The 23,957-nt window shown below is 39.0% G+C and overlaps 1 protein-coding gene across 1 annotated transcript in view; it reads left to right on the top strand.

Moving 5' to 3' along the window:
* The window catches only part of VEPH1 (ventricular zone expressed PH domain containing 1), a 221,833-nt gene that overhangs the window by 90,881 nt on the left and 106,995 nt on the right, over positions 1 to 23,957 (top strand). The window contains exon 7 of the mRNA XM_036756099.1: positions 13,100 to 13,320. Coding sequence (XP_036611994.1) covers positions 13,100 to 13,320 — 221 coding nt within the window. The remainder of the gene's footprint in view (positions 1 to 13,099; positions 13,321 to 23,957) is intronic.

The raw sequence follows: 23,957 nt of genomic DNA, 5'->3' as shown, positions 1-23,957 counted from the left end.
TCTGCTCACTTTACTCAGCATCAGTTCATGTAAGTCTTTCAGGTTTTTCTGAAATCCACCTGCTCATCATTTCTTATGGCATGGTAATATTCCATCATAATCATATGCCATAATTTGTTCTGCAATTGCCCAATTGATAGGCATCCCATTAACCCATTCTTAGCCACCACAAAAGGAGCTGCTATAAATCTTTTTGTATATGTAAGTCCTTTTCCCTTTTGTATCATCATTTTGAGATATAAACCTAGTACTGATATTGAGAGATAAAAGGATATATACAGTTTGATTGCATTTTGAGCATCCAAATTGCTCCCCAGAATGGTTGGATCAGTTCACAACTCCACCAACAATCCATTAGTGTCCCAGTTTTGCCACTCCTCTCCAACATTTATCATTTTCCTTTTCTGTACTATTAGCCATTCTGATAGGTATGAGGTAGTACCTCATAGTTGTTAAGTTGCATTTCTCTAATCAATAATGATTTAGTTGCTGAACCTTTTTAGGACTGCTCACCCACCTTTGGTGTCCACGTGTCACCAAACTCTCACCCGTGGCTCTAAGAAGCTGTAGTGTACACAGTGGCCACATTCTGGTAAACCATCTCAGCAAGTAGACTAAACCAGGTTGAGGGCAACCAACAAGCCTCAAACCCATCGATGAGATAGAGGGATGTCTACCCCCAGCATGTGAAGACATCCCCGGCAGAATAGGTAGATGTGAACGATTTGCTTTAATGGGACATGAAGGTGATAGAAGCAGGTATTGTGGAGTGCTTAGAGCTTGATCAGACATCAAAGACACCATAGTCACTCACTGTATACTGTGTCATCATCTTTAGTCCTGAATTTTGTCCTGCCACCGGACTTTGATGACTCTGGAAGAGAGAGTGAGGCTGATGACTTTGTGCAACTATGCCTCACTTAAATCCGATTCACATGGAAGTCAAGATGTCACTCATTCATGATGTCATTGGTCTTCTTGGAAAATGTAAGATGAACAGCCATCTAGCAATCTAATCTGTGGATTATTGTTCTGAACCAACATTTATGGCTGTCTTTCCTCATTGTTTATGGATGAAATTAAATGGGGATTAGAGTTTTAGGAATACAAATCAGGGGCTTTGGTCCTAGTTAATTTAGAAAGAATGAAAAACCCAAAGAAGATGATGATATTTGGTCCATTGGCTTTAAACTCTCACAATAATTTCTTTAACTTTATTCCATTAACCAGTATGATTGCTAGCCTTTATGGAGGTAAACCATCAATGGTCAAAAATTCCACTGATGCATGGCGTTTTCAACATCAGTTAATTTCCTGCTAAGTAATAAACGAAGTCAAAATAAATAGAGAAACATCTGGTGTTCTTCAAACAGATTCAAAGTGATTAGAAAATCAGAATTCCTAGACTTTGGAATCAATATCGATGGCAGTCCTGGCACGCATTCTGAGACATTTGAGCTGTAAGTACATATGCTGAGATTTTCAGTTTTCTAATTGCAAAGGACTTTTAATAGGGAGTACATGCAGCCACTGGCTTCACTTGTAAGGAGAGCAGCCCCACTTAGAATAGATGTAGTTTGAGCTCTTGTAGATGGTGAAGACCACTAGTATGTAGTAGTAATAAACGAGATGTAGGGAGCTAAGACCTGGTAAGGAGCTCTCCAGTGAGGCAGCCTCCGATTCCTTGACACTTCTCCATGGGAGGCTGGTCCTGCCCAGGCTTGAGTTTCCCTTAAGGACATATATCTGTTAAATTTAATATTTGTGTATTGGTTCTTGTGACTCCCTGAGAAACTTGCATGTGCCCAGAGAGATTATCATGGGATGTGTTTATTAATATCGAAAAATCAAAAGATGATGAGTGTCTACTCACTTGGAGCCCCAGAGGACACTGAGGTAGGAATGATGTTGCAAGTCCCTGTATGTTGGGGGTTTTTAACCTTTTTATGTACCACGGACCCCTTTGCCAGTCTGGTGTAGTGTCAGAATTAATTTTTTTCATGCATAAAGTATAGAAGATTACCAAAGAAGCTAATTATATTAAAACCCAGTACACCAATTATGTTAAAATTTATTGTATTTAAATACAATAGGCAAAATATTTTTCACAAAACAGTTCAATCCTCTTCCCAGATCCCTAACCAGAAAACAATTTGGTAGCCCCTCTCTGTCTTGTTTAATTTATAATCAGGCACAAGACACTAATAATAATGGAAAGAGAATTGACTAAAATGTAAACAACAATAATAGTTAATGATTAGATTTTGATATTTGCAAAGCACTTTACATATATTATCTCATTTAATATTCATGACCCAGTGGAATAGGTGCAGTTTATTCCTCAAATGGGAGTGAAAAAACTTTTGGGAAAGAGAAAGTCATACCTTACATGAGACTTATACTCAGTAATATATGTGCAGCTTTACACCTACACACAAAATGGTGGAGGGGGCTTTGAGAGACCATTCCATTGCTTTATGATTGGCTTGGAATTCACTGAAATTTATTTTCCTGATTCATTCAGCCCTGTAAGTAACAAACCGGTGCCTATACCCAGCTTGGTGTCCCATTTGGCAGGTTGGAAACAATGTCATGGTTGTGATCCAGTTGTAATGAATAGTCCCAGGTTCTTTATTTTTTAATGGTCTTTTGTAGCAAAAAGGAAGGTACTTTATAACTACAGCTACAATTCTAATACAAAATCTAATCTTCATTTTCACAGAACCCTTCTCTTACAGTCTGTAAAGGGGATAAATGGGGCAAATCCCCAAGGGCTGCCCGTACGTGGCTAACTTGAAGCTTTACCTGCTGAGATGTTGGAATATGTTTGTTATAAAGAGGCAAAAAAAAGCACAGATTTTTTTTTAGAAGATTCAGCCACGGTTTAGCTATTCCTCAGAAGCAGGTCTTTTCCCTAGCTACACCCTCCCCCATATAATAACCAGCTACTTCATCAATACCTCCTGAAGGGTCTCGATAACAGATTCTAGAACTCTGACAATTTTTTCATGTCTTCACTCTGTGAACAGTCCACAGTCCACAAAGAGATATTCAATATTACAGACTGGGTTCTTCAAGTTACTGAGATTTTTTTCAACCCTAAAGTCCCTACTGGGTTGAATTGAATCAACCAATCAACAAACATTTATTAGCACCTACTGTTTCAGGCACTGTGCTGAGTTCCGGGGCTACAAAGACAAAATCGAGACAGTCCCAGGAAACAAATGTTTTTCAATATCTCTCATTGTTGAGCACTATCGCAATGAGAAGGGTGATATACATGGGAGGGGAACTATCTATCTATCTATCTATCTATCTATCTATCTATCTATCTAGATATAGATCTCTCTCCATATATATATATATATATATATATATATACATACACACACACACACACACATGTATAACTACACACAGGGTCCCTGAAAGGCAACATAAGGTCCTTCTTGCCCACCTAAAATGTCTACACTTTTGAATGCCAACTTCCCATTTTTTCTAAAGTCAGTCAAAGGGGCAGCTAAGTCGTGCAGTGGATAGAGCACTCCCCTGAAGTCAGGAGGACCTGAGTTCAAATCTGGTCTCAGCTGTGTGGCCCTGGGCAAGTCACTTAACCCCAATTGCCTAAAAAATAAAATAAAATCAATCAGTAACCTAACCTTAACCCTCCAACTCTAAAACATTTTGACAGTATTTAAATTGGAGGCAATATTCCAAAAACTCAAATCTAGATTGTCCCTGTAAGTAGTAGGGGCTGTAAAAATGAGCTTGGAGCTAGGATGAGGAAAAGGTGGTTAGGGCTTTCTCTTTTCAATCTTAAAAAAGTGCTATCTATTTAGGAGGATAGAGTTTGAATTTTAGGAAGTACTGAGATAATCATTCTCTAACTTTCTATTGCTTTAAATATTAACAAAGTCGATCTTTTTTAGATGTGGTAATAGTGGTGTTATCAAATAGTGTTATGAATAGGAAATTTCCCTTTGAAATCTTGGAAATTCCATTTCTCATCCTACACTCATTCTTGAGCTCTTCCATCTTTCTAAGGTGGCTGTGTCAAGCCCACCATTGAGAACTCGAGCCATGTGACTGGTGTCTGAACACAAATATCTCCCCTGCCATCTGCAGAAGGGTGGAGTTTAATGACACCATTCTTGGCAGAGTCTCTAGAGCTGACCAGAATCCAATGTAGCCTTAAGATCAACCATATTCTCCAATTTGGACTTGAATCAAAGCAAAGGATACATCTGCTTTCATCAGCTGCTGTGTTTTTATAATTTCTACTGCTATTGTATTTTTAAATGCTTATTGTCCAGAAAGTATCATTTTACTGATCTTTATTTAATATTATATCAGTTATATCATAAAAATAAATGACACATTCTTACACCATGCCTTAAGAAACTGGTTTATATTGCTGGGATCACACCAATTGAATTCAAATAATGAGAAAAGTATGAAAGTTGTTATTTTTTTCTAATTTACATTGACCCTAATTGTTTAGGAATATGTAAATGCCATCTAATTTTAATTCAGTTCTTTTTTTTTAATTCACCAAAAGAGAAAATGTCTTTAACTAGCCTTTTGCATCTATACCAACAAATTGTGGCTTCATCAAAAGGGAGAGGAGAACAAGGAATGTAATTTTGGGATACAATGCCATTCTAAAAAGCACTTTGTATAAAAGATGGGCCCTTCCAAATTGGCCCTTTCCTTGCTACAGTGAAGGTCACTTTGTTGACCTTATCTGCTCTATCCAAAATGAGAGGCAGCATAGAGCAATGTCTGGAAGATTGCCCTCAGAATCAGGGAAAACTGGATTCAAATCCCTCTTCAGATATATCCTGGCTGTGTGTCCCCGGGCAGCCACTGAATCTCTCCATGCCCCCAGACAACTCTCTAGGAATACAAGTTACTAATCAGTAACAGTCAAGGGAGTTCTCAAACTAATGAAATTGATAGTGTGAATTTTCTTTAATTGAGAAAGATAAACAAAGCATGTCCCAAAAGACTTAGTGTAGTTTTAAACTACAAAGAGATTTAAAGCTTGTTAGACCTATTAAAGGTGAAAACTACATAAAGACTTTTGGGAACCCCATATTTTGGTAGAAAAAGTTTTCATGTGGGGAGTTACCACCCCTGATGATAGCACAAGTCCAGACACTGCCACCACACACACACACATACACACACACACACACACACACACACACACACACACACACACACCAGAAACATAGGATCATAGATAGAATTGGGACCTCAGAGGGTATGTAATCCAGTTCCTTAATTTTATAAATGAGGAAACTGTGGTATTATGTCACTTTATTGGAGGTCTGTTTTATTTAGAAACTCTTTGTCTCATTCGTACAACCATTTTGCAGAATAGCACAGGAGTTGCCCAATTGGATGGCTCAGACACATTTTTAAAAGTTAATTAAATAAGCAATTACCCCAGAACACAGGGGTTACTGAGTAGCTTGATTCTTTGCTGCCCTGCCCACTTCAATAAGGTCTGTGAGTTTTGCCTGGTAAAGGACATATGCTTGAGGATGTTATAATGTCTATGGATATCTGTACATAGAAACAAATAACATATAATTCAATCTACTTTAAAGTCCAAAAGAGATGAAGAAATATGTAGAGGAAGGGGAATAACTGAAGAATGGAGATAAATATCACAAGGTAATAAATTTCAGTGCTTAAAGAGTCATAGGCCCACAGCCAGAAGAGGTTTTTTCAGGAAAGCTGATCGTAATATATTAATGATAATAATTACCATGGTGATAATGATGATGACAATTCACATTTCTATATCACTTAAAGATTTTCAAAGCGATTTCTTCACTGCGCCCTTGTGAGGTCAGTGGTACAAGTAGTATAGCCATTTTGTAGATGAGGAAACTGAGACTTGAGTGAATTGTACAAAGTCCCACAGCTAATAAGTATGGAAGTGAGATCTCACAACCTGGTTTCCTGACTCCAAGACCAGCGCTCTCTCATGTCATCATTGCTCAGTAAATGGTTTACCAACTATGCCCTGATCATAATAAACTGAGTCACATGTGAGTTTCATATTTTGCTTTTCCATAGCTGCTTGTTAACAATTATGCTTTCAGGGGCTTCACTAACTCATATATGTACCTCAGACCTAGAGACCACCTCTTTTTAAAAAATGTCACAGATGTTGCTTGGATGAGAGGATGTCTGGCATAGGAGATACAGGAGCAGCCTCAGAGTCAAAAAGAAATGGGTTGATGTCTCAGACACAAACTGACTGTGTGACCTTGGGTAAGTGAATCTTTTGGTGCTTTAGGCAACTCTCTATTTTTTGCAGAGAAGTTGCAATCTACATTGGAAAAGCTCATACCTAGAGTTCTCTACACAAGTGAAATCACAGGTCCAGAGGCTCATCACCATTGTACCAGATGGTGAATCTGGGGCCATGGGAAGCCATGAAACAAAGATGCCAAATGACTCAATCCTGACATCCCTCTTCCATTCGGGAAGTGACTGGTGGCAGAGGTGCAGAAAATTGTGGGGTCAGAAGTTTTAAAACCATCTGCATTCACTAATTTAACTGTTGGCACTTCAAATATGACTTTCCTGCCCAACAGCTGATGAAATGATGTATTAGGGGAGAAACTGCACCATATTATACTTGACAGTCTTGCTACAAATGAAATCAGCAGACAGAAAGAAATCACAGAGACACCATGGTATACTGGAAAGACCACTGGACTTGGAGTCAGGAAGCCCTGGGTTTGAATCCTGCCTCATACACTTACCAACTGTGTGACCCTGGGCAAGTCACTTAACCTCATTGACTCTCAGTTTCTTCATCTGTGAAATGAGGAGATTGGAGCTCTCAGGTCTCTTTCAGAGTGAAATCTATGATCCTGTGCATCTGGGAGATAATATTTGTGAAGTGTCTGACTTATAATAGCTAACATTTATATTGCACCTTCTATGTGCCTCCTTCCATGAAGAAATTGACAAGATCCTTCAAATCAAGATCCTAACACTTGGTGACTTCAATATAAAGGGGATGTTGGTGTGTATGTGAGTGTGTGTGTACACGTGTGTGTTCCAGACACATATACATACATATGTACACATATGTGCATATATGTGTGTGTGTTATACATGTATATGTCTTATAATTTTAAAATAAATGAAGCAAAAGTCTTACAGGCTACTTAGAATTTTTTTCAAGAAGGAAGTTGGAAGCATGAAAATGTCTATGTCTTGATGGCTGGTAAATGATTGATTATTGGTGTGGAAGCAATGATTGAACCAGTTATCTGTGTAGACAGATCATTGTCTGATTAAAGGTCAAAATTAATACCAAATTAAAAGAAAAAAGAAAGCTGACAAAGACATTACATGTAATCCCAGTTGCCCCGTTTCCTTATTTAAACAAACTATTGAAAAATAGCAAATGGACAAAGGAAAAGAATGATTCTGATGATTGCCATTGTATGTGACATTTTATGTCTAACCGGCTGTAATAGCAATTTAGATTTGAAGATCTTTCCCACCCATTAATAGGCCATGTGACCTGCTTGTATCACAGGAAGCTTAAGACACATGTGGTGGGAGGAGCTTCCTGACAGGAAAAGGAAGTTATGTCACAGGAAATGCAGAGAAAGGGACAGAGAGCAGTTATGGCCGCTAATGGCTGCTAATGGCCGCTGTCATGATGATTAGAACTGAAAAAGCTGACTTAGCTATACTGTGAGTTTGTTTTGGGGAAGACCCCAGCAGGGGGTCAAAGAGGTTTTGGGATGGCGAGGCTCCAAGTTGTGATATCGTGTATTGAATGTTTTACTGCTCTGATAGATTGGACAAATGGCTTGTGGGATCTGGTCCTCTGGTGTCTGAATAAATGGTTTACTTCTTCTACCTTCCATGTGGAGAGTGTTGTATACTTTGTGATATGGAACCACAGAGGCATTTTGACAATTATCATCTACGTTGTTATTATTGCCTTACTGATACACCAGCACAAAATAATTAGCACAGTGAGGTGGACAAAAGTGCCCAGAAACCATCATGTCTAACTCGTGTTTTATCTCCTTGATGAGTGGAAAAATGGTAGCAATGGACAACACTTGCTTAATATCAACTAATTTATAAACTGTACAGAGGAGGAGGATGAAAGATTGTGAGCAGTATTGCTTCACAAACCAATGAAGAATATTGGAAGCAAGTCTGCCAGAAAATGTTGAATGTGCCCCAGCTAAGCCAGATCAGCCTAAGATTACAGATGAAACCGGATACAGAACATCAAACATATTTTTTAAATGCAACAGATTTGCCACCATTTCCATAACAAATTATTTTTATCATTCTTGGCATGGAATTATCACATCTGTAATCTAAAACACCAAGACAGATTTGATGAGGATCTGATCTCTACTTTCTCATTTTCTTGTAAACTTTTATTTGTACTTTTCCTCTTCAATGATCATTTTCTGATATGAATTATAATTTTTTGTGTACCAATTTTGTTTTCTCAGCTACATTGTAAAAACCCTAAAGGTACCAGATATCATTTATCTTGAATCTGTTCCCTCTCCCATGACCTACCAAATACTTTTCAAGAGACAAAGCAGTTTCATTAAATACTATAGAAATTGAAACTTAATTACTACTACTAATGTTATGTGTGAAATTAAGACACTGACAGCTTCCCTATAGATATAAATGTAGCATCAGAAGGGGGATACATCACCATTAATAATCATTAATACCTCATTTAACCATTAGGAGGTAGTCACCAAATAAGGATCTAAAGGAAAGGGAGGAAAGACAAAATCCTACCTGGTTGCTCCAATGAATTGCACAGCTATGACCCAATAGATGATGTGAACTTGGCATGACTTCCTATATTCATGCTGGAGTACCTGTGTCCTTTCTTCTTTGTTTTCCATGGTTATTATTCCTTCATGAGTGTTTTAGACTGGCTAGGTTGGGTTGTCAGAGATGCTTTCTGAGTTTGGATGGTTTTCAGTGACTTCTTTTTGGCCAATGCCTGCAACTGTCTTCCTTCTAATAGAAGCATATTATAAAGCAAATTTTTACAGTTAACACAGTAGTTAATAAAGTCATGAGGAATGTGTATCTAGGTAGATCTATTTCATAAGAAACATCTGTATCTGTACAATTGTTGGCAATGGATGCCCAATCAGTCATTTATGCATATGGGAAAATTATATTCTACAACCTGATGCCCACCTTGACTTGGATGAGACAGGGCACCCAGGAATTTGTTCTTGCTGATTTTAATAATATGACCCCAAGTAAGACATTCCATCCTCCACTTTCCTTCCCCTTGTACAGGCTGTTCCCTATTCCTAGAATGCTCTTTCTACTTATCTGTGATCTTTTTGAGGCTCACTTCCTACATAAAGCCTTTCCTAATGCTCCCAATTACTCGTGGGGTGGTTTACCCCACCCCAAAATACCTTTCCATTTGCTTATATGTTTTTACTATTTATTATATTATATTATTATTATTATTTAGTTATTTGTGTTTGTGGTGTTTCACCCCTAGTATAATGGAGTCTCCTTGAAGGCAGGAACTATTAAATTTTTGTCTTCATATACCCACCGCCTAACATGAGGCCAGGATGCTTAATTAATAGGTGCTTAATTAATGCTTGTTGAATTGAGTTAATCAATAGTAATAATATTAATGAGAATAGTTGAAATTTACAACATGATTTAAGGTTTCCAAAATATAAATCATCCATTTTTGCCTTAAAATTACCCTGTGGAACAGGTAATTCAAGTATTATCCCCATTGGGCAAAGAAAATGAGGAAATTGAGGCTCAGAGACTCCTGTGCCATTGCAATCTCTTGGCTCCCTTCCTACCTCTCTGATGACACTTTCCCTGTTCTGTGCTTGCTTCATTCTTGTCTTGTCACTTAAGTTTAAGCAGACTTTAAGATGTTGTCCTGAGCACTCTTCTCTTCTCCTCTTTATCCATATGCCTCTTTCTATTGCAATGGGGATAGTAACTAGACCTGTAATTTCATCAATATAGGAAAATCTACCTTGCCAATGCAGATGGCCACCTTCTTTGCACCTGATAGCCTTAGAGAACAACCTACCATACTGAGAGCTTAGGTAGCTTGGATCACACAAGAGGGATGGATCAGAGATTTCTCTAGCTTCAGCAATCACCTGAATACAGATGACTCCCAAATGAGTATCTTCATCTGTGACCTCTTCCCAGAACTCCAGCAGACAGTTGGTGATGTTAGACTCAAGAGAAAGATGCATGCTTGACAGAAAGTTTAGGGAAGCAAATTTCAAGGAGTTGAGAAATAACTAAAGGAATGGGGGTGATGAGTGTGGGCAGTTTATTTCTAGGAGTTTGGCTGTACAAGAAAGGAGAGACTTGAAATGATATCCACAGGGCAATTCAAGGTCAAAGGAAGTAAATTTTCAATATATAAGGATGGGAGAGATCTGGGCATTTCTGTAGACAGCCAGGAAAGAGTCAGAGCAAAGAGATATATTGAAGATTAGATGAAAAGAGGAGAGGATTGAAGGACCAAGCCCCTGGTGGAGATAGGATGGGATGGGATCAAGGACACAAGCAGAGTTATTGGCATTGACAAAGAGAACAGTCATCCCTTTTACCCAAGACTAGAGCAAATGAAAAGAGAAGGAGGTGATGTTGAGTAGATTCAAATTGAGAAAAGATGGAAGAGACAAGAGTGTAGGAGGTAGGTACAGGGTTAGGGTTAGGAGTTATAAAGGGGAGGAAGAAACAAGGGTGTAGGAGGTAGGTACAGGGTTAGGTTTAGAAGTTCTCTACAAGACATGTGATCACTAGTGAATTAGAAAAGAATCAAAGGAGCACTGAGAGCCCAGTTAAGTTTAAAGAACACAGATCTGTAGTGGCCCCAGTCCACTTGGTTGTTTCACTTCTTTCAAAGGCATTTAGTAACATGCAAGGACAAGAAAGGTGGTGAATGGGAGGGGTAAGCCAGGGTTGAGCTTTAGAGGGGAATAAACAGCAATATGATGAAAGGTCAAAGGATACAAAAGAAGACTTGAAATTAATTGAAAAGTTGAATTAGTTAATTATATCATGAAGACTGTGAGGGAAAAGTAGTGAAGGCAGAACAGGGACACTGGACTGCGAGAGCAGGGAGTATAAACTCCTTGAGGGTGGGAATTATACCTGTTTTGGACTTCCTTGTGGCCCCCACAACATCTCAGAAATGCATCATAATAGACACATCATAAATATTTGTTGTTTGATAGGTGTATTTCCCTATACTATACAAAAGAAATGTTTCAGTAGAGTTCTATGTACATACAATTTTTCCTAAATCAAATCATGTTTCAAGTGTGTTAGGGAGATTCTCTGCTCAGTCATCCTGAAGTGAATCACTGTGTAAAGATTCCCTTTGTGCCTGACTACCCTCTAATTTTCCCATTTTGTAACTTTGGCTTTTTGTGTGATGGATTCTCTTAAATAAATGCATTAATTTCAAATGTTTGTTGAATGCCTAGCAGAGCCTAGCCTTGTACTAAGTATTGTAAAGGATAAAATAGGAGTATAAGAAAAGTAATTTCTCTGGACTGACTACTGGGAGCTTCTCATCAAGTTGGAAAAGCAAAATTCAGACTTGCAGTCAGAAAACAAGAGGCCAGAGTTTAGAATGAAGTTGTGTGCAAAAGCTCTGTTGTGTGAAATCTTATAACTATGTCATGCAAAAAATAGATGGACAGAACTATGGCTATTTGTTCTGAAGAAGAGAAGATTCAAGGGAATGTATAGTAGCTGCCTTCAAATATTCGAAGGGCCATCATGTGAAGGAGAGATTAGACTTGCTTTTCTTGGCCCCCAAGGACAGAAGAAGGAGAAGTGTGTACAAGGAGATAAATTCATTCATTCATGCATGCATGCATTCATTCTACAAGAATTTATTCAAGGTGCAAAAAGGGAAATTTAACCTTGACATAAAGAAAAAATTCATAGTAGAGCTATCTCAAAGTAGAATGCACTACCTCAAGAGGTGGTCAGCCCCCACACACTTGAATGACAACCCATTAATTGTATTGTAGAGGGAACTCTTAGTTAAAACTAGTTTGTTCTAGATAGTCCGCAAAGTCCCGTCCACCTCTCAGACTCTTTGATTCTATAACAGGAGGTCAGAGTAAAGAGGGCTTCCTTGGGGGGAATGCCTTGAAAGAAGGGCTGGATTTAAAGAGGGGAAAGGGAGAGAGGGGGAGAGAGAGCCCAAGGAATTGGGGGTCAAAATGGGCAAAGGTATGAAGGTGGGAGTTAGCATGATAGTGGCATGTTGCATGTGTGCATGTGTGTGAGGAAGGAAGGAGCAAGTTTAACAAAACAAAACAAAATACATATATACATACATATGCACACATATGAAGATTTAGACAGCTATTGCACTCTTCTCCAGTATGTGTAGAAAGACACTTTAAATCTTTCATTCTAAAATATTAATAACATGTATATATATATGTATATACACACACACATATATACATGCATGTATGGATATATAGGTTTATACATGTATATATGTATATTAGGGAGAATCAGATCCATGGTATCTCAAAATCCAGACAGAGAGGTTTGGATTTTATGTAGTAGGACATTGAGAATGTTTATTATTTAGGGATGGATATGATCAATCAATTCTACAGGCATTTATTAAGCTCTCTTTGGGTCTTCAGTTCAGAGCTAATAGCTACGAAGAAAATCAAAAATAGTCCTGCATAATGAAAGTATTATTTTTATTAGAATACAATTTTATTGCTATATTTTGTTTTTCCATCACCTTAATTTCCCCTTAAATTCTTCTCCTTCCCCAAAGAGCCTTTTCTTATTTCACTGAATCAAAAGTGTTGCTTTAAGAATGTCTAGCCATGGTATGCAGGCTTGTTTGGAGGGACACAGAGGAAGAAACTGGAGATAGCAAGGCCAGGGAACAAACAATGTGAGATGTAACTTGAAATGATAGCTCAGTCCCCCATAAGGAATGTGCTGTGTTGATTCTGGGGCTCTCTGAATGAACCAAATGTAGATTTCTCCCTGTTGTCCTTGGCAGGAGAGTGCGAGGACCTGCCTGACTTACCTGGTGGACCAGCTCGCTAACATGGAGCATTCCTATCACCATCTTCTCCTGTTGGAGATTAAGAATCTCACAGACACCTTCTCTACCATCCTGGGGACTCAAAGCAGAGATATCTACCGGATGAGTAACAGTTTCACTGCCATTGCCAAGCTTCTCATTCGACACCTGGACAGCGACAATACGCAAAGAAGGAGGTAAATGGATGTTGTCCCATTTTTGGTTCTAGGTCCATGACCACATTTGCCTTTGAATGGGAAATGAGCCCAACAAAAACACCTCATTTATGCACTCATACTTTGCAATAAAACATCTTCCAGAAAATGGAATATATGCCTTGTGCCACAGAATGACAATTTCTGTCCAGGGCTGCCTCAGCTAAAATAAAAGCTCTGCAGTGCCCACTTCTATCCTCCCCTGTGAGGTAGACGATACAAACATCCCCCCTCAACTTCATCTTCTTTGGTTGGAGAATGATGGCAGATGCTCCTTTTCTTTGTTCACCATTATGTCACCTGAGCATATAAAGATTTAGATAATTATTAAATTCTTCTACAGTGTGTGTAGAAAGACACTTTAAATCTTTCATTCTAAGATACTCATAACCTGGTTAGGGATATCTTCAGGGGGAAGGCCTCCCAGGGATGCAAAATTAACTTTAGGGAGGGTTGATCCCTCCAGCACGTGCTCTTAGGAAGTCAAGTATGCCCCCTAAGCTTTTACACAATTTCCATGCTGCTGCTTTTCAGGGAGCTGGTTTAGAACTCACACTGCAGCCTCCCATGGGATTGTGAGAGGGCCCATTATTAGGGAGGTCACTTGGCATTCTGTGCACAGCCCATAGGCTGATTGCTCCCTCCTGGTGACTGGCATGTGCACCAGAGAAGAAAGATTAAGCTTCATTCATTCCTGCGTCTAATTCCCTCAGCTTCCTCTGCTAAAGCCCTGCAGTCAGGAGGCTAGGAGACAGAACCTATTTGGACCAAGTGTGTGACATAATGCATGAGAAAATGCTTTGGAGAAGTATTAAACGTTATACAAACCTGCCTGTGAGCTGAGAAGTGCCACTAATTGTTTACATCCCCCAAATGTATCAGGGACACTTTAATAACAGATGAACCTCTTCTCATTAAATAAATCCCAGGGACAATGATTTAACAGAAGCACTTCACAGGCAAATTCTGAAAGAGAGAAATAAGAAATGACTCTTAATAGGACACTTTACATACATGGTCTCGTTTGGGTATCACAGCCATCTTCTTTCCTTTAAGCCATAGGAAATCTTCCTGAGCCTTCAACTTTACTTCCTATTCCCCACTGAAATTTGCCCTTTGAGGTAGGTGCTGCTACTATTAGCATTTTAAAGCTGAGGGTACTGAGAGTCAGAGAGATTAAATGACTTGCCCATAGTTAGACACTGGTTAAGTGTCTCAGGTGGGATTTGTGTCCAGGTCTTTCTGACTTTAAGTCCGCTACTCTATACCATGTAGTCTCATCATGGGGGAAGGAAGGAAGGAAGGAAGGAAGGAAGGAAGGAAGGAAGGAAGGAAGGAAGGAAGGACGGAGGGACGGAGGGAGGGAAAGAAGAAAGGAAGCAAAAAAGGAGGGAGGGAGGGAGGAAGGAAGGAAGGAAAAAGGGAAGGAGGGAAGGAAGGAAGGAAGGAAGCAAGAAAGGGGAAGAGGAAGGGGAAGGGGAAAGAGAAGGAGGAGGAGAAGGAGAAGGAGAAAGGAAGAGAAGGAAGAGAAAGAGAAAAGAAGAAATGAAGAAATAAAGGAAAGAAAGAGAAAATCTCACCAACATGGCTATGCACATGAGAAAAAGTCTTAGTTTCTGTTCCCATTGCTATTCCTCCCACCCCATGTAACCTAAAGAAAGGCAAGCAAAAGGGAGAGGGAAAAGACCATGAGAGCACGGATGCCTGAGCCTGCTTTCTTTCCCTGTAAGTGATTTCAGTTAGTTCAGTCCTTTCTCCTTGCTGTCATTGTTCTTCTAAGCCATTGAGATTCTGTGGTGGGAACCCCCAGATATTGGTGCAGGCAGACAGACAGCAGTGAGTCTCTCTTATTAACTGCTCATCTTTATCTGTATTGGTTGCTATGGCTCCTGGAGCAGCATCTTCTCTCTGAATGACCATTATTGTTAACTTTTGGCTTCCCTAATTTCTCTGTCCCCAAAACGAAGAGTTCTCTAGGTTATTGTCCGAAACATGCAGGAAAAGGTCAGAGCCACACAATTAAAGTGGAAATTACTAAGTGAAGAGGGCATGAGAGAAAATGAAAGATGATCAAATTCAAAACAGATGTCACCCAATTTACAAATCTAACACACAGCTCAGCAGGCAAGATTTAGACCAGAGGCCAAAACTCCAAGAGTATTGAAAGAAAAAATAATTAGCATCTGAGAGAGAATGAAAAACTGAAGCAGACAAGAGCCCCAGTGTGCCAAATCATTATGAGTAAATTGGACAGTTTTTATTAAATGCATCCAAAGAACAAGATTGTATTTTGTTCTGTTCAATTTTAGAAATCATTTAGTAAGGCCAGACAACCAACAAAAAAAGACTAAATATTAGGAAAGACTAGCAAAGGATATTAGATTTTGACATCTATTGGAGAGGAACTAAAGGGCCATAACTGTCATTATGGGTTAAACAAGAGAATGTGCCAGGGATTGAGAATGCCATCCATATATTATGGTACTCTAGCCGTGACTACTCTTCTATTCAGCCACTAATGATTGGTATATTTGCCTGCCCAATCAAGGCTGGGGAAGGGGCACCTGAGACCCTGGCAACCACTCATGTTGGCTGAGCAGACAGAGGGAGGCTATCCAAAGCATCTTTGCCAAGTCAAGAAGGCTGACATAAATAGGCGCATACGAAATAATCAATCATGAAGCAGTATTTGTGGCAAGATGTGCCAGAACTCTCTCAGAACAGTGGAGAAGGAAATCATGAGGAGCAAGGAGGAAATGAGAAGGAGGAAGAAAAGATGTAGAAAGGTAGAAGAGGAAAAGGCCAAAGAGGATAAAGGCTTAAATACTTAGGCCCTCTTGTCTTTAAACCTTAGGTACCCTTTCTGAACCTTCAACCTTACATCCTGCTATCCACCCTTCCAAGATAAAAACTAAATCCATTCCTTTTAGGCCCAGCCCCAAAGTCTTAGGCAGAAGCTTTCAAAGCTATAAGAAATAGAGTTGATGGGGGATGAAGATGAATAAATGTCCAATGGTGATCTAAAGCCAAATAAAATGAGTGAAGGAAGACTACTTAAATCCTCAACCGGATCAAAAAAAATTTTAAGAGCCAGCCCTGAAAGAATGGAAAGTCAAACCATAGTCACAGCAGGTTAAAGAGGTAAGGTGTTAATTGGGGAGAAATTCAAGGAGACAGTAAAGTTGTTCATTTGTTCAGGCACATCCAACTCTTTGTCATCCCATGGACCATAGCACGTCAAGGCCTTCCATCCTCTACTATCTCCCAAGGTCTGTCCAAGTTCATGTTCCTTCTTTCTATGACACCATCTATGTATCTCAACCTCTGCTATCCCCTTCTTTTCATCTTCAGTCTTTCCCAACATCAAGGTCTTTTCCAATGAGTCCTGTCTTCTCATTATGTGGCCAAGCTTCAGCTTCAGTATTTGTCATTCGTATGACCTACATGGTCATTTCTTTTCCTTCATTTTCAAAGAGGACCCAAATGATATTACTAAGCTTGGGTCAAGGTATAGGCAAGCTCCAAAGGCTCTACCACAGGTCAGGCACAATAGTCCATATGAACATTTGGAGTGGAGATGTCTCTAACTTTGTGCATCTCAGGTTTCTTTTGAGCTACTGCAATTCCACTTTGCTCATAGAGCACAGCACTTTCTCTGGCCACATAATGAGAAAACAGGACTCATTGGAAAAGACCCTGATGTTGGGAAAAATTGAAGGCAAAAAGGAGAAGGGGACAACAGAGGATGAGATACATAGATGGTGTCATGGAAACAAGGAGCATGAACTTGGACAGACTTTGGAAGATGGTAGAGGATGGAAGGCCTTGACATGCTATGGTTCATGGGACGACAAAGAATTGGATGTGCCTGAACAAATGAACAACAACTCTGCTGTCTCCATTCATTTCTCCCCAATTAATTCCTTAGTTGCAAACTGGGTGGTCCTTTGTAGTGTCCTCATGTCTTACAGTCAATTCCAAAGCTTCTCAGAGGAACCTTGAGAGTGTCCTTGTATTGCTTCTTCTGACCTTGATGTGAGTATTTGCCTTTTGTGGGTTTTCCATAAAATAGTCTTTTAGGCAAATGTACATTTGGCATTCAAAGATGACCATCCCATCAGGATTGCTCTCTCTGAAATAGAGCTTGAATGCTTGGCAATCCAGCTAGAGAAAGGATCCCAGTGTCTAGCACCTTATATTGTAAGGTGATGGTCAGAATCTTCCCAAGACAATCCAAATGGAAGTGATTTATTTCCTGGCATGGTGCTGGTATACCATCCAGGTTTCACAGGCATACAACAATAAGGTCAGCATCACAGCTCTGTAGACCTTCGGTCTGGTAGTCAGTCTTCTCTCCCACACCTTCCTTCAGAGCCTCCCAAACACTGAGCTAGTTCTGTCAATGTGTGTGTCAATTCATCATCAGTGTACATCCTTACTACGCTGTCTATAGAGATAATATAATTTTATGAGATATTAACAAAGCATGGTCAAATGAAATAAGACTTAGCGACAGAATATATATTTGGGACCTATTCTTACTAAAGGCTATGAGCTTGAGATCAGCTACATTTAGAGCAACCCCAAAATAGCTTCAGGGGCACCCTAGGCACATAGACAAAGGATTCAATACTGGATATTGGGCCACCTCTGGGCCTAATCTATATTTGGATCCACCATAGACTAGATCCAGGGAGCAGATTTAATCTATGACCTTTGAGTGTCCACGTTGGTGCAGCTACTCAATCCTTCGGAGTCATAACTGGTCCTTTCCCCTCCTTTCCATTTATTTGAATCCTCTTCTTCAAGGCCTACCTCTATAACCATTTCTTTCATGAAGCCTTCACTGAGCAGCCCAGCTCATGTGTTCCTTCTTGCTGTCCCCCTAGCCCCTAGCACTTCTACTCAATAACTACTCAATGCTTATCTACGATGGCATAAGAAGGCTATCTTAAAAGTGTTGTGGAGTGTTCACTCTTTCTTCTGGGGATGGTGGGTTTATACAAAGAAAAATTGACTCTTTTAGAACAACTGTTGGTATAAGAAACTTTACATGAGCTTGCTCAGAATTATAATTAAAAACACATGACACTTTAGTGCTTTTCCCCCCTACTCTGGCAGACTATTGTCCTACCAAGGTGATGTTTAAGAATGAAACCAGAGTTTTAAGAAGAAAGGAGTCATCTTTTTTTTCATCCAGAGGGGTCTAATGTGGTCATTTTTATACAAAGATACATATGAGGCACAATTGTATCTCCCTTTTGTGGTTGGAGCCATGGGCTTTGTTCATCATCTGTGTACAGAGTCAGAATAGAATCCCAACACTTTGTTTCTTTCTCTCCTGAAGAGGTTAAGTCTGACATGTGGCACCATTTATGTTCCATCTGTTGTTCATTTACTCAACCATATTTTCCTCCTCTTAAGCAACATTTATGATGATCTGAAGAGCTGTAAAGGTATCTCAGGAATTCATTTAGCAGCAAGAAATGGAGGAGTGAGACACTATGACCAGCCAGAAAAACAACCAGATCCCACCACATTAAATGACCCAAATGAGCCATTTTTTGCTCCATACTGAACAATGGCAGAATGGGAATGCTAACATGAAGTGTGAGCAGGCAGATTGTAGAATTGTCGGGGTGTTTTTGCTTGCAATTTTCCTTATGAAATAAAAGCATTCTGATCATTCAAAGCTGCATTACTTAATTTTAAAAGATAACATTTACCTTATCACCTTCAGTTTTGGTCTGGATTCCAAGGTTGTTTTCCTAGTTTTCAAAAAGGACCAAAAGAACAAAGGACAACAACCTTAGAATCCAGACCAAAACCGAAGGTGATAAAGTAAATGTTATTTGTTTTATTAAGTAATGTAGCTTTGAATGACCAGAATGCTTTTAATTCATAGGAAAAATTGCAACCAAGACACACAATACCAATGGTTGCACAGAATTCCAAAATCTCAATGGCCATGTGGTCCAAGCTGTACCTGACCAAGGATACTCCAATTTGTCTAATAGGTGGTCATTCAGCTGTTTCTTGAAGATCTCCTAGTAAGGAGAAGCCTACTACCTCTTGAGTCAGCTCATTCAACTTGGAAATCACTTTCATTGTTTGGAAGTTCTTTCCTGCATCAAGATGAAATTTGGCTTTTTGCATCTTTTATCCCTTGCTCCTCTGAGATGAAGCAGACCCAGTCAACTCATGGCATCCTTTCAAACACTTGAAGAAAGCTATGGTATCCTGATAATACTTGTAAAGCACTTAGCATAATGCTTGGTACATAGTAGGTGCTATATAAATGCTTATTCCCTTCCCTTCTCTTTCCTTCCTACCAATGCCTAAGCCTTTTCTTTTCTCAGCAAAACAATTCAGGTTCCTTCACTCAATATTCATACTGTATGGCATGTACTCAAGGCACGTCACCCATTCTGGTCCCCCTCTGCTGGCCACTCACCAGTTTATCAATATTCTTCTTGAGCTGTGATATTCAGAATTGAACACAATACCATAGAGGTAGTCTATTCAGAGGACCATAAAGAGCCTAAGATGCTATCTGAGAGGGTAAGACTATATGATCTCTAAGTTCGTTTTCTGTGCTTTGAGTCTGTAATTCCATGAAATACATCCTCAAAAATTGTAGATGAAGTGTTATACATAAATTGCTAATTAGTCATTTAGGAAGGAAAAAGAATCAATCAATGAATTGGCAGGCATTTTTAAGCACCTACTATGTGCCAGAAATTGTGCTAAAGGCCAGTGATATAAAGAAAGACCAAAAAAATTAGTTCCTACCCTCAAGGAACTTACATTGTAATAGATGTTACAACATGTATATAGGGAGGCACATACATGTTAGAAAGAAAATTGAAGATAACCCTTAAGGGGAAGACTTTAGTAATAGTAGGGATTAGGAAAGACCTCCTAAAGAAGGCAGCATGTGAACTGACTCTTAAAGGAAGTCAAAAATTCTAAAAAAGCATAGGCAAAGAAATGAATGCACTATTTGTTAAGCACTTACTGCATGCAAACCACTTGCTAGGTGATTAAGGAAGATTGTGTTGAGAAGCAAAACAGAGGTGAAAACACTTTGTAAGCTGGAAGGTGCTTCCTAAACATAAGATATTAGTGTGTTTTTCTCAGTTTATCAGTGTAAGAAGACATGTTCTGGACAGTACCTTGAGCCAAAGTTTCCAAACATTAACTAATGTTTTTCTTTAATTTAAGGATCCTTTAGGAAAGTCTGTCAATCTTCTGATCCCCTACGAGGTTTACAATCTTGTCTTCCTTACATAGTGAAATTTGCTTCTTGCCAATAGGACAATTTGTTATTAAGGGGAGCCTATACCTACCCAAGTGGGAGGTAATGAAGCCTCCCCCTGGACATCCCTAGAGATGTTTTTAAAAACTTGCCTTTGGCAACTGAGACCAGAAACCATCCAGCCTGGAAATCATATGAGCCTCCCCTAATGTGGTTTGCTGAGCTGAGGCCAAGTTAATATTTAGGGGATTACAGAGTACTGGCAAACTTCTCTCTAAAGTTACCTTTGGACTTAAATCTGACAAATAGAAAAGAAATGACAACACACAACATCCCTCCACCTCTTCTTCTTCCTTCCTGTGGTTCACCCCAACCCTTCACATTAAGATACATTTCCTTTTGGTGGAAGTGGGAAAACAAGGTTGGATTTATTTCTGGAGATGCTTACTTCAAAAGATGCTTCTGTTTCCCAGACCCACATCCTTATTTTCAAGACAGAACAAAGAAGCAGGAGAAAGTGGAGTGGTGGTTATGTTCTGAACCAGCCTTCATCTTTCACTTATCCTTCCCGATCTCCGCCCCGCCCCCCCTCCGCCCCCCCACCCCACCCCCCACCCCGCCACCGGTTGAATGGCAACCCCTCCCTAGCTCCTCTCCAGAGAGCCTCAGTTCCCCAGCAGGGCCAGGTAGAAGCAGAGTTGGAGGGGATGGTAACAAATAAAGCCACATCTCTATATTTCTCATCTTAGCCTGAGTGCCTGGACTTTATGTTGTTTGTTTCAGGATTGGTTCCCAATCCCTGACTGCTTCCATACTTTACCTGTCACTAAGCCTTTGAGACAAGGATAAGAGTGTGTCAGTGACATAATGCAAACCACAAAATTTAAAATAGCTCAAGCAGTACTTCTGGTAAGAAAGCTAGCATAGGAAATAACACTCAGCATTATCACCAAGTGTAAAAGCTAACTGGAGAAGAGTAGCTATTTTAAAATGTGAAGAATCTCATCTATATTATTTCTAGCACCAATGTTTTTAAATGTTCTAATAATCATCATAAGCTCATGAAATTGAAGCCCCACAAAGTGACGCTAATGCTTCATCATGACATGGAGGTGACTGAGTTTTTGAAGGCTGTGCACCTGATTCCAAGTGCCTTAAAGCTGTCCTTGCTTGGCCTTGTTCTGATCAACATTCACTGATTCATTCATTCATTCTAAAATAGATGTTTGTTACATTTCTACTGTGTGAAAAGAAAAAATTATCAGAGTATCAGTGCTTTGAATAAATGTGTAGATAGCAGCTGCCTCCATGATAGAAAGGCTTGAGTAAAGTCTTAGCAACAGATTGAGCCCACTTTCCAGGGAACAGCCTCTCTAGGTATGGGAAAGTCTCATCACCCACACTGGCCACTTGGCAATTAATTCTTAGAACATGATAACTCATTAAACAAAGAGAAATACAAAACGGTCCTCAGTTCTCTGCAGTGACATTTGCCTTTGGCAGTGATAGCAGCAGAGAGGTGAAAAGGGGACAGGGAGTGCTCCAAATCACAGGTGTTAGATCATCTATAAACTTGAACTTGGATGTCGGCACTCTAAATGTGAGATCTTGGTCAAACGGTCAAGAAGAGAATACTTATAAGAGGAACAGAATCACATCAATGTCAACAGTTTGTTTTAAATAAACCAAGAGAAAGAAGGAGGATACAGCCAAATGGAAATGTGACCAATGGGATCTCTTTGGAAAGTCAAAGAAAGAAGTTAACAAAGCTGGTTTTATCAAATGTCCAAAGGCAACAAGATATATGATTTCATGGGACATTTAGTCATTTTTGTACTGCAAAGCTATTAACAAATATTTACACAAAGACAGTTACTATGAAAGTAATTACAGCTTATGCTTCAGCATTGATTTCAGAGGGTAAAGTGGTAGTGAAATTGTTATGAGGACTTTGAGAAGAACCACCAAATTAAAGCAAAATATACCTTGATACTTGGTAAATTAAATGCAAAGGTGGAAAGAGTTGAAGATGGTAAGAAATGTGTTAAAAAAACATTTCACATACATGGAATTAGAGAATTAAAACACTTGTAAACTACACACATGCTTCATGTCTTTCCACCATGAATACCTTCTTCAAGAAAGTATTAGTAAGTACTAATGACATGGTGGGCACCAACTAGTATCACGAAAAAATGAAATTGATCATATATGTAACAAATAGGAAAAAATCACTGATGAGGCTTCCGTGAATCAATTTGTGTATAATCAGACAACAAACTTGTTAGAACAAAGACCAGAATTACCATAAATCTAGAAAAAAATGTTAAACTATAGGGCATGCAATTGAAATAACCTAATCCTGACTCATTTAAACAAGTTGTTGATAATGAAAAATGAGTAATAGACAGTAGAAATGACGATGATAATTTCATATGAATGTTTAGGTGATGTGAAAGTTACATTATGTACATAACAAGGAAAGCAAAAGAGCTTAAAAATCACCTTAGTCAGCAAAAACTTGGTTCACTTGTCAAGTAGAGACAGATGGTAATTTGACCACCACCAACATAAATTTACAATATAAACTCATTTGTAAAATCTTGTGAAGGATGATAACAGTATTACTTCATAATTCAGAGAAGCAATGGAAACTAAAACCAATTTAAAGCAAGTCTGCAAAAGACCCAGGTAGATAGTCATTCCAAGGGCATCTAAGGATAAAAAGGGAAGTAAGATAACAAACAGAGGAAAGATGGAAAAGATCTGCAAAGATTTTTGTAGCAATTGGTTTCCCTACTTGGTCTCTAACATGAGAATTCCTGTTCTGCTGATAGAGGAGATAGAAATAAAACTAAAGAGAACAAATAGGAATAAGTGTACATAAAGGAGATTAATTTCACGCTGGGAGTGATATAATTATGAGGAGTGTTGAGGAATTGGTATCCAAGGGAGGGAAAGTTACCAAAGGCACGGGAAAAAATGCTTTAAACACCCAAAAAATTTACTAAGAAAGCATCAACAACTAATTACCTTTATACCAACTTTTATTAGAGTCAAGTACACATGTATTTAAGGTATTTTTGATAATGGTGTTAGTAAGACATAGACTTATTGGCATGTCAACTAAAGAATGTCATAGAATGTTTTCTATCTCTGATTCTGTCTTTCTTTCTATCACCTATCCACCAATCTATCTACTGTCTGTTAACCTACCTAGTATTTATCAATTCTATCCCCTAGCTATAGCTAGCTACTATCAATCTACCTAATTACTAGCCTATCTCCTATCATCTATCTATCTATCTATCTATTTATCTACCTGTCTCAGAGGCAATTTATTTTCCTCTTATACCTAAAC

The sequence above is a fragment of the Trichosurus vulpecula genome, chromosome 4, assembly GCF_011100635.1.
Source record: "Trichosurus vulpecula isolate mTriVul1 chromosome 4, mTriVul1.pri, whole genome shotgun sequence".
NCBI lineage: Eukaryota > Metazoa > Chordata > Mammalia > Diprotodontia > Phalangeridae > Trichosurus > Trichosurus vulpecula.
This window is presented reverse-complemented; position numbering and strand designations above follow the sequence as displayed.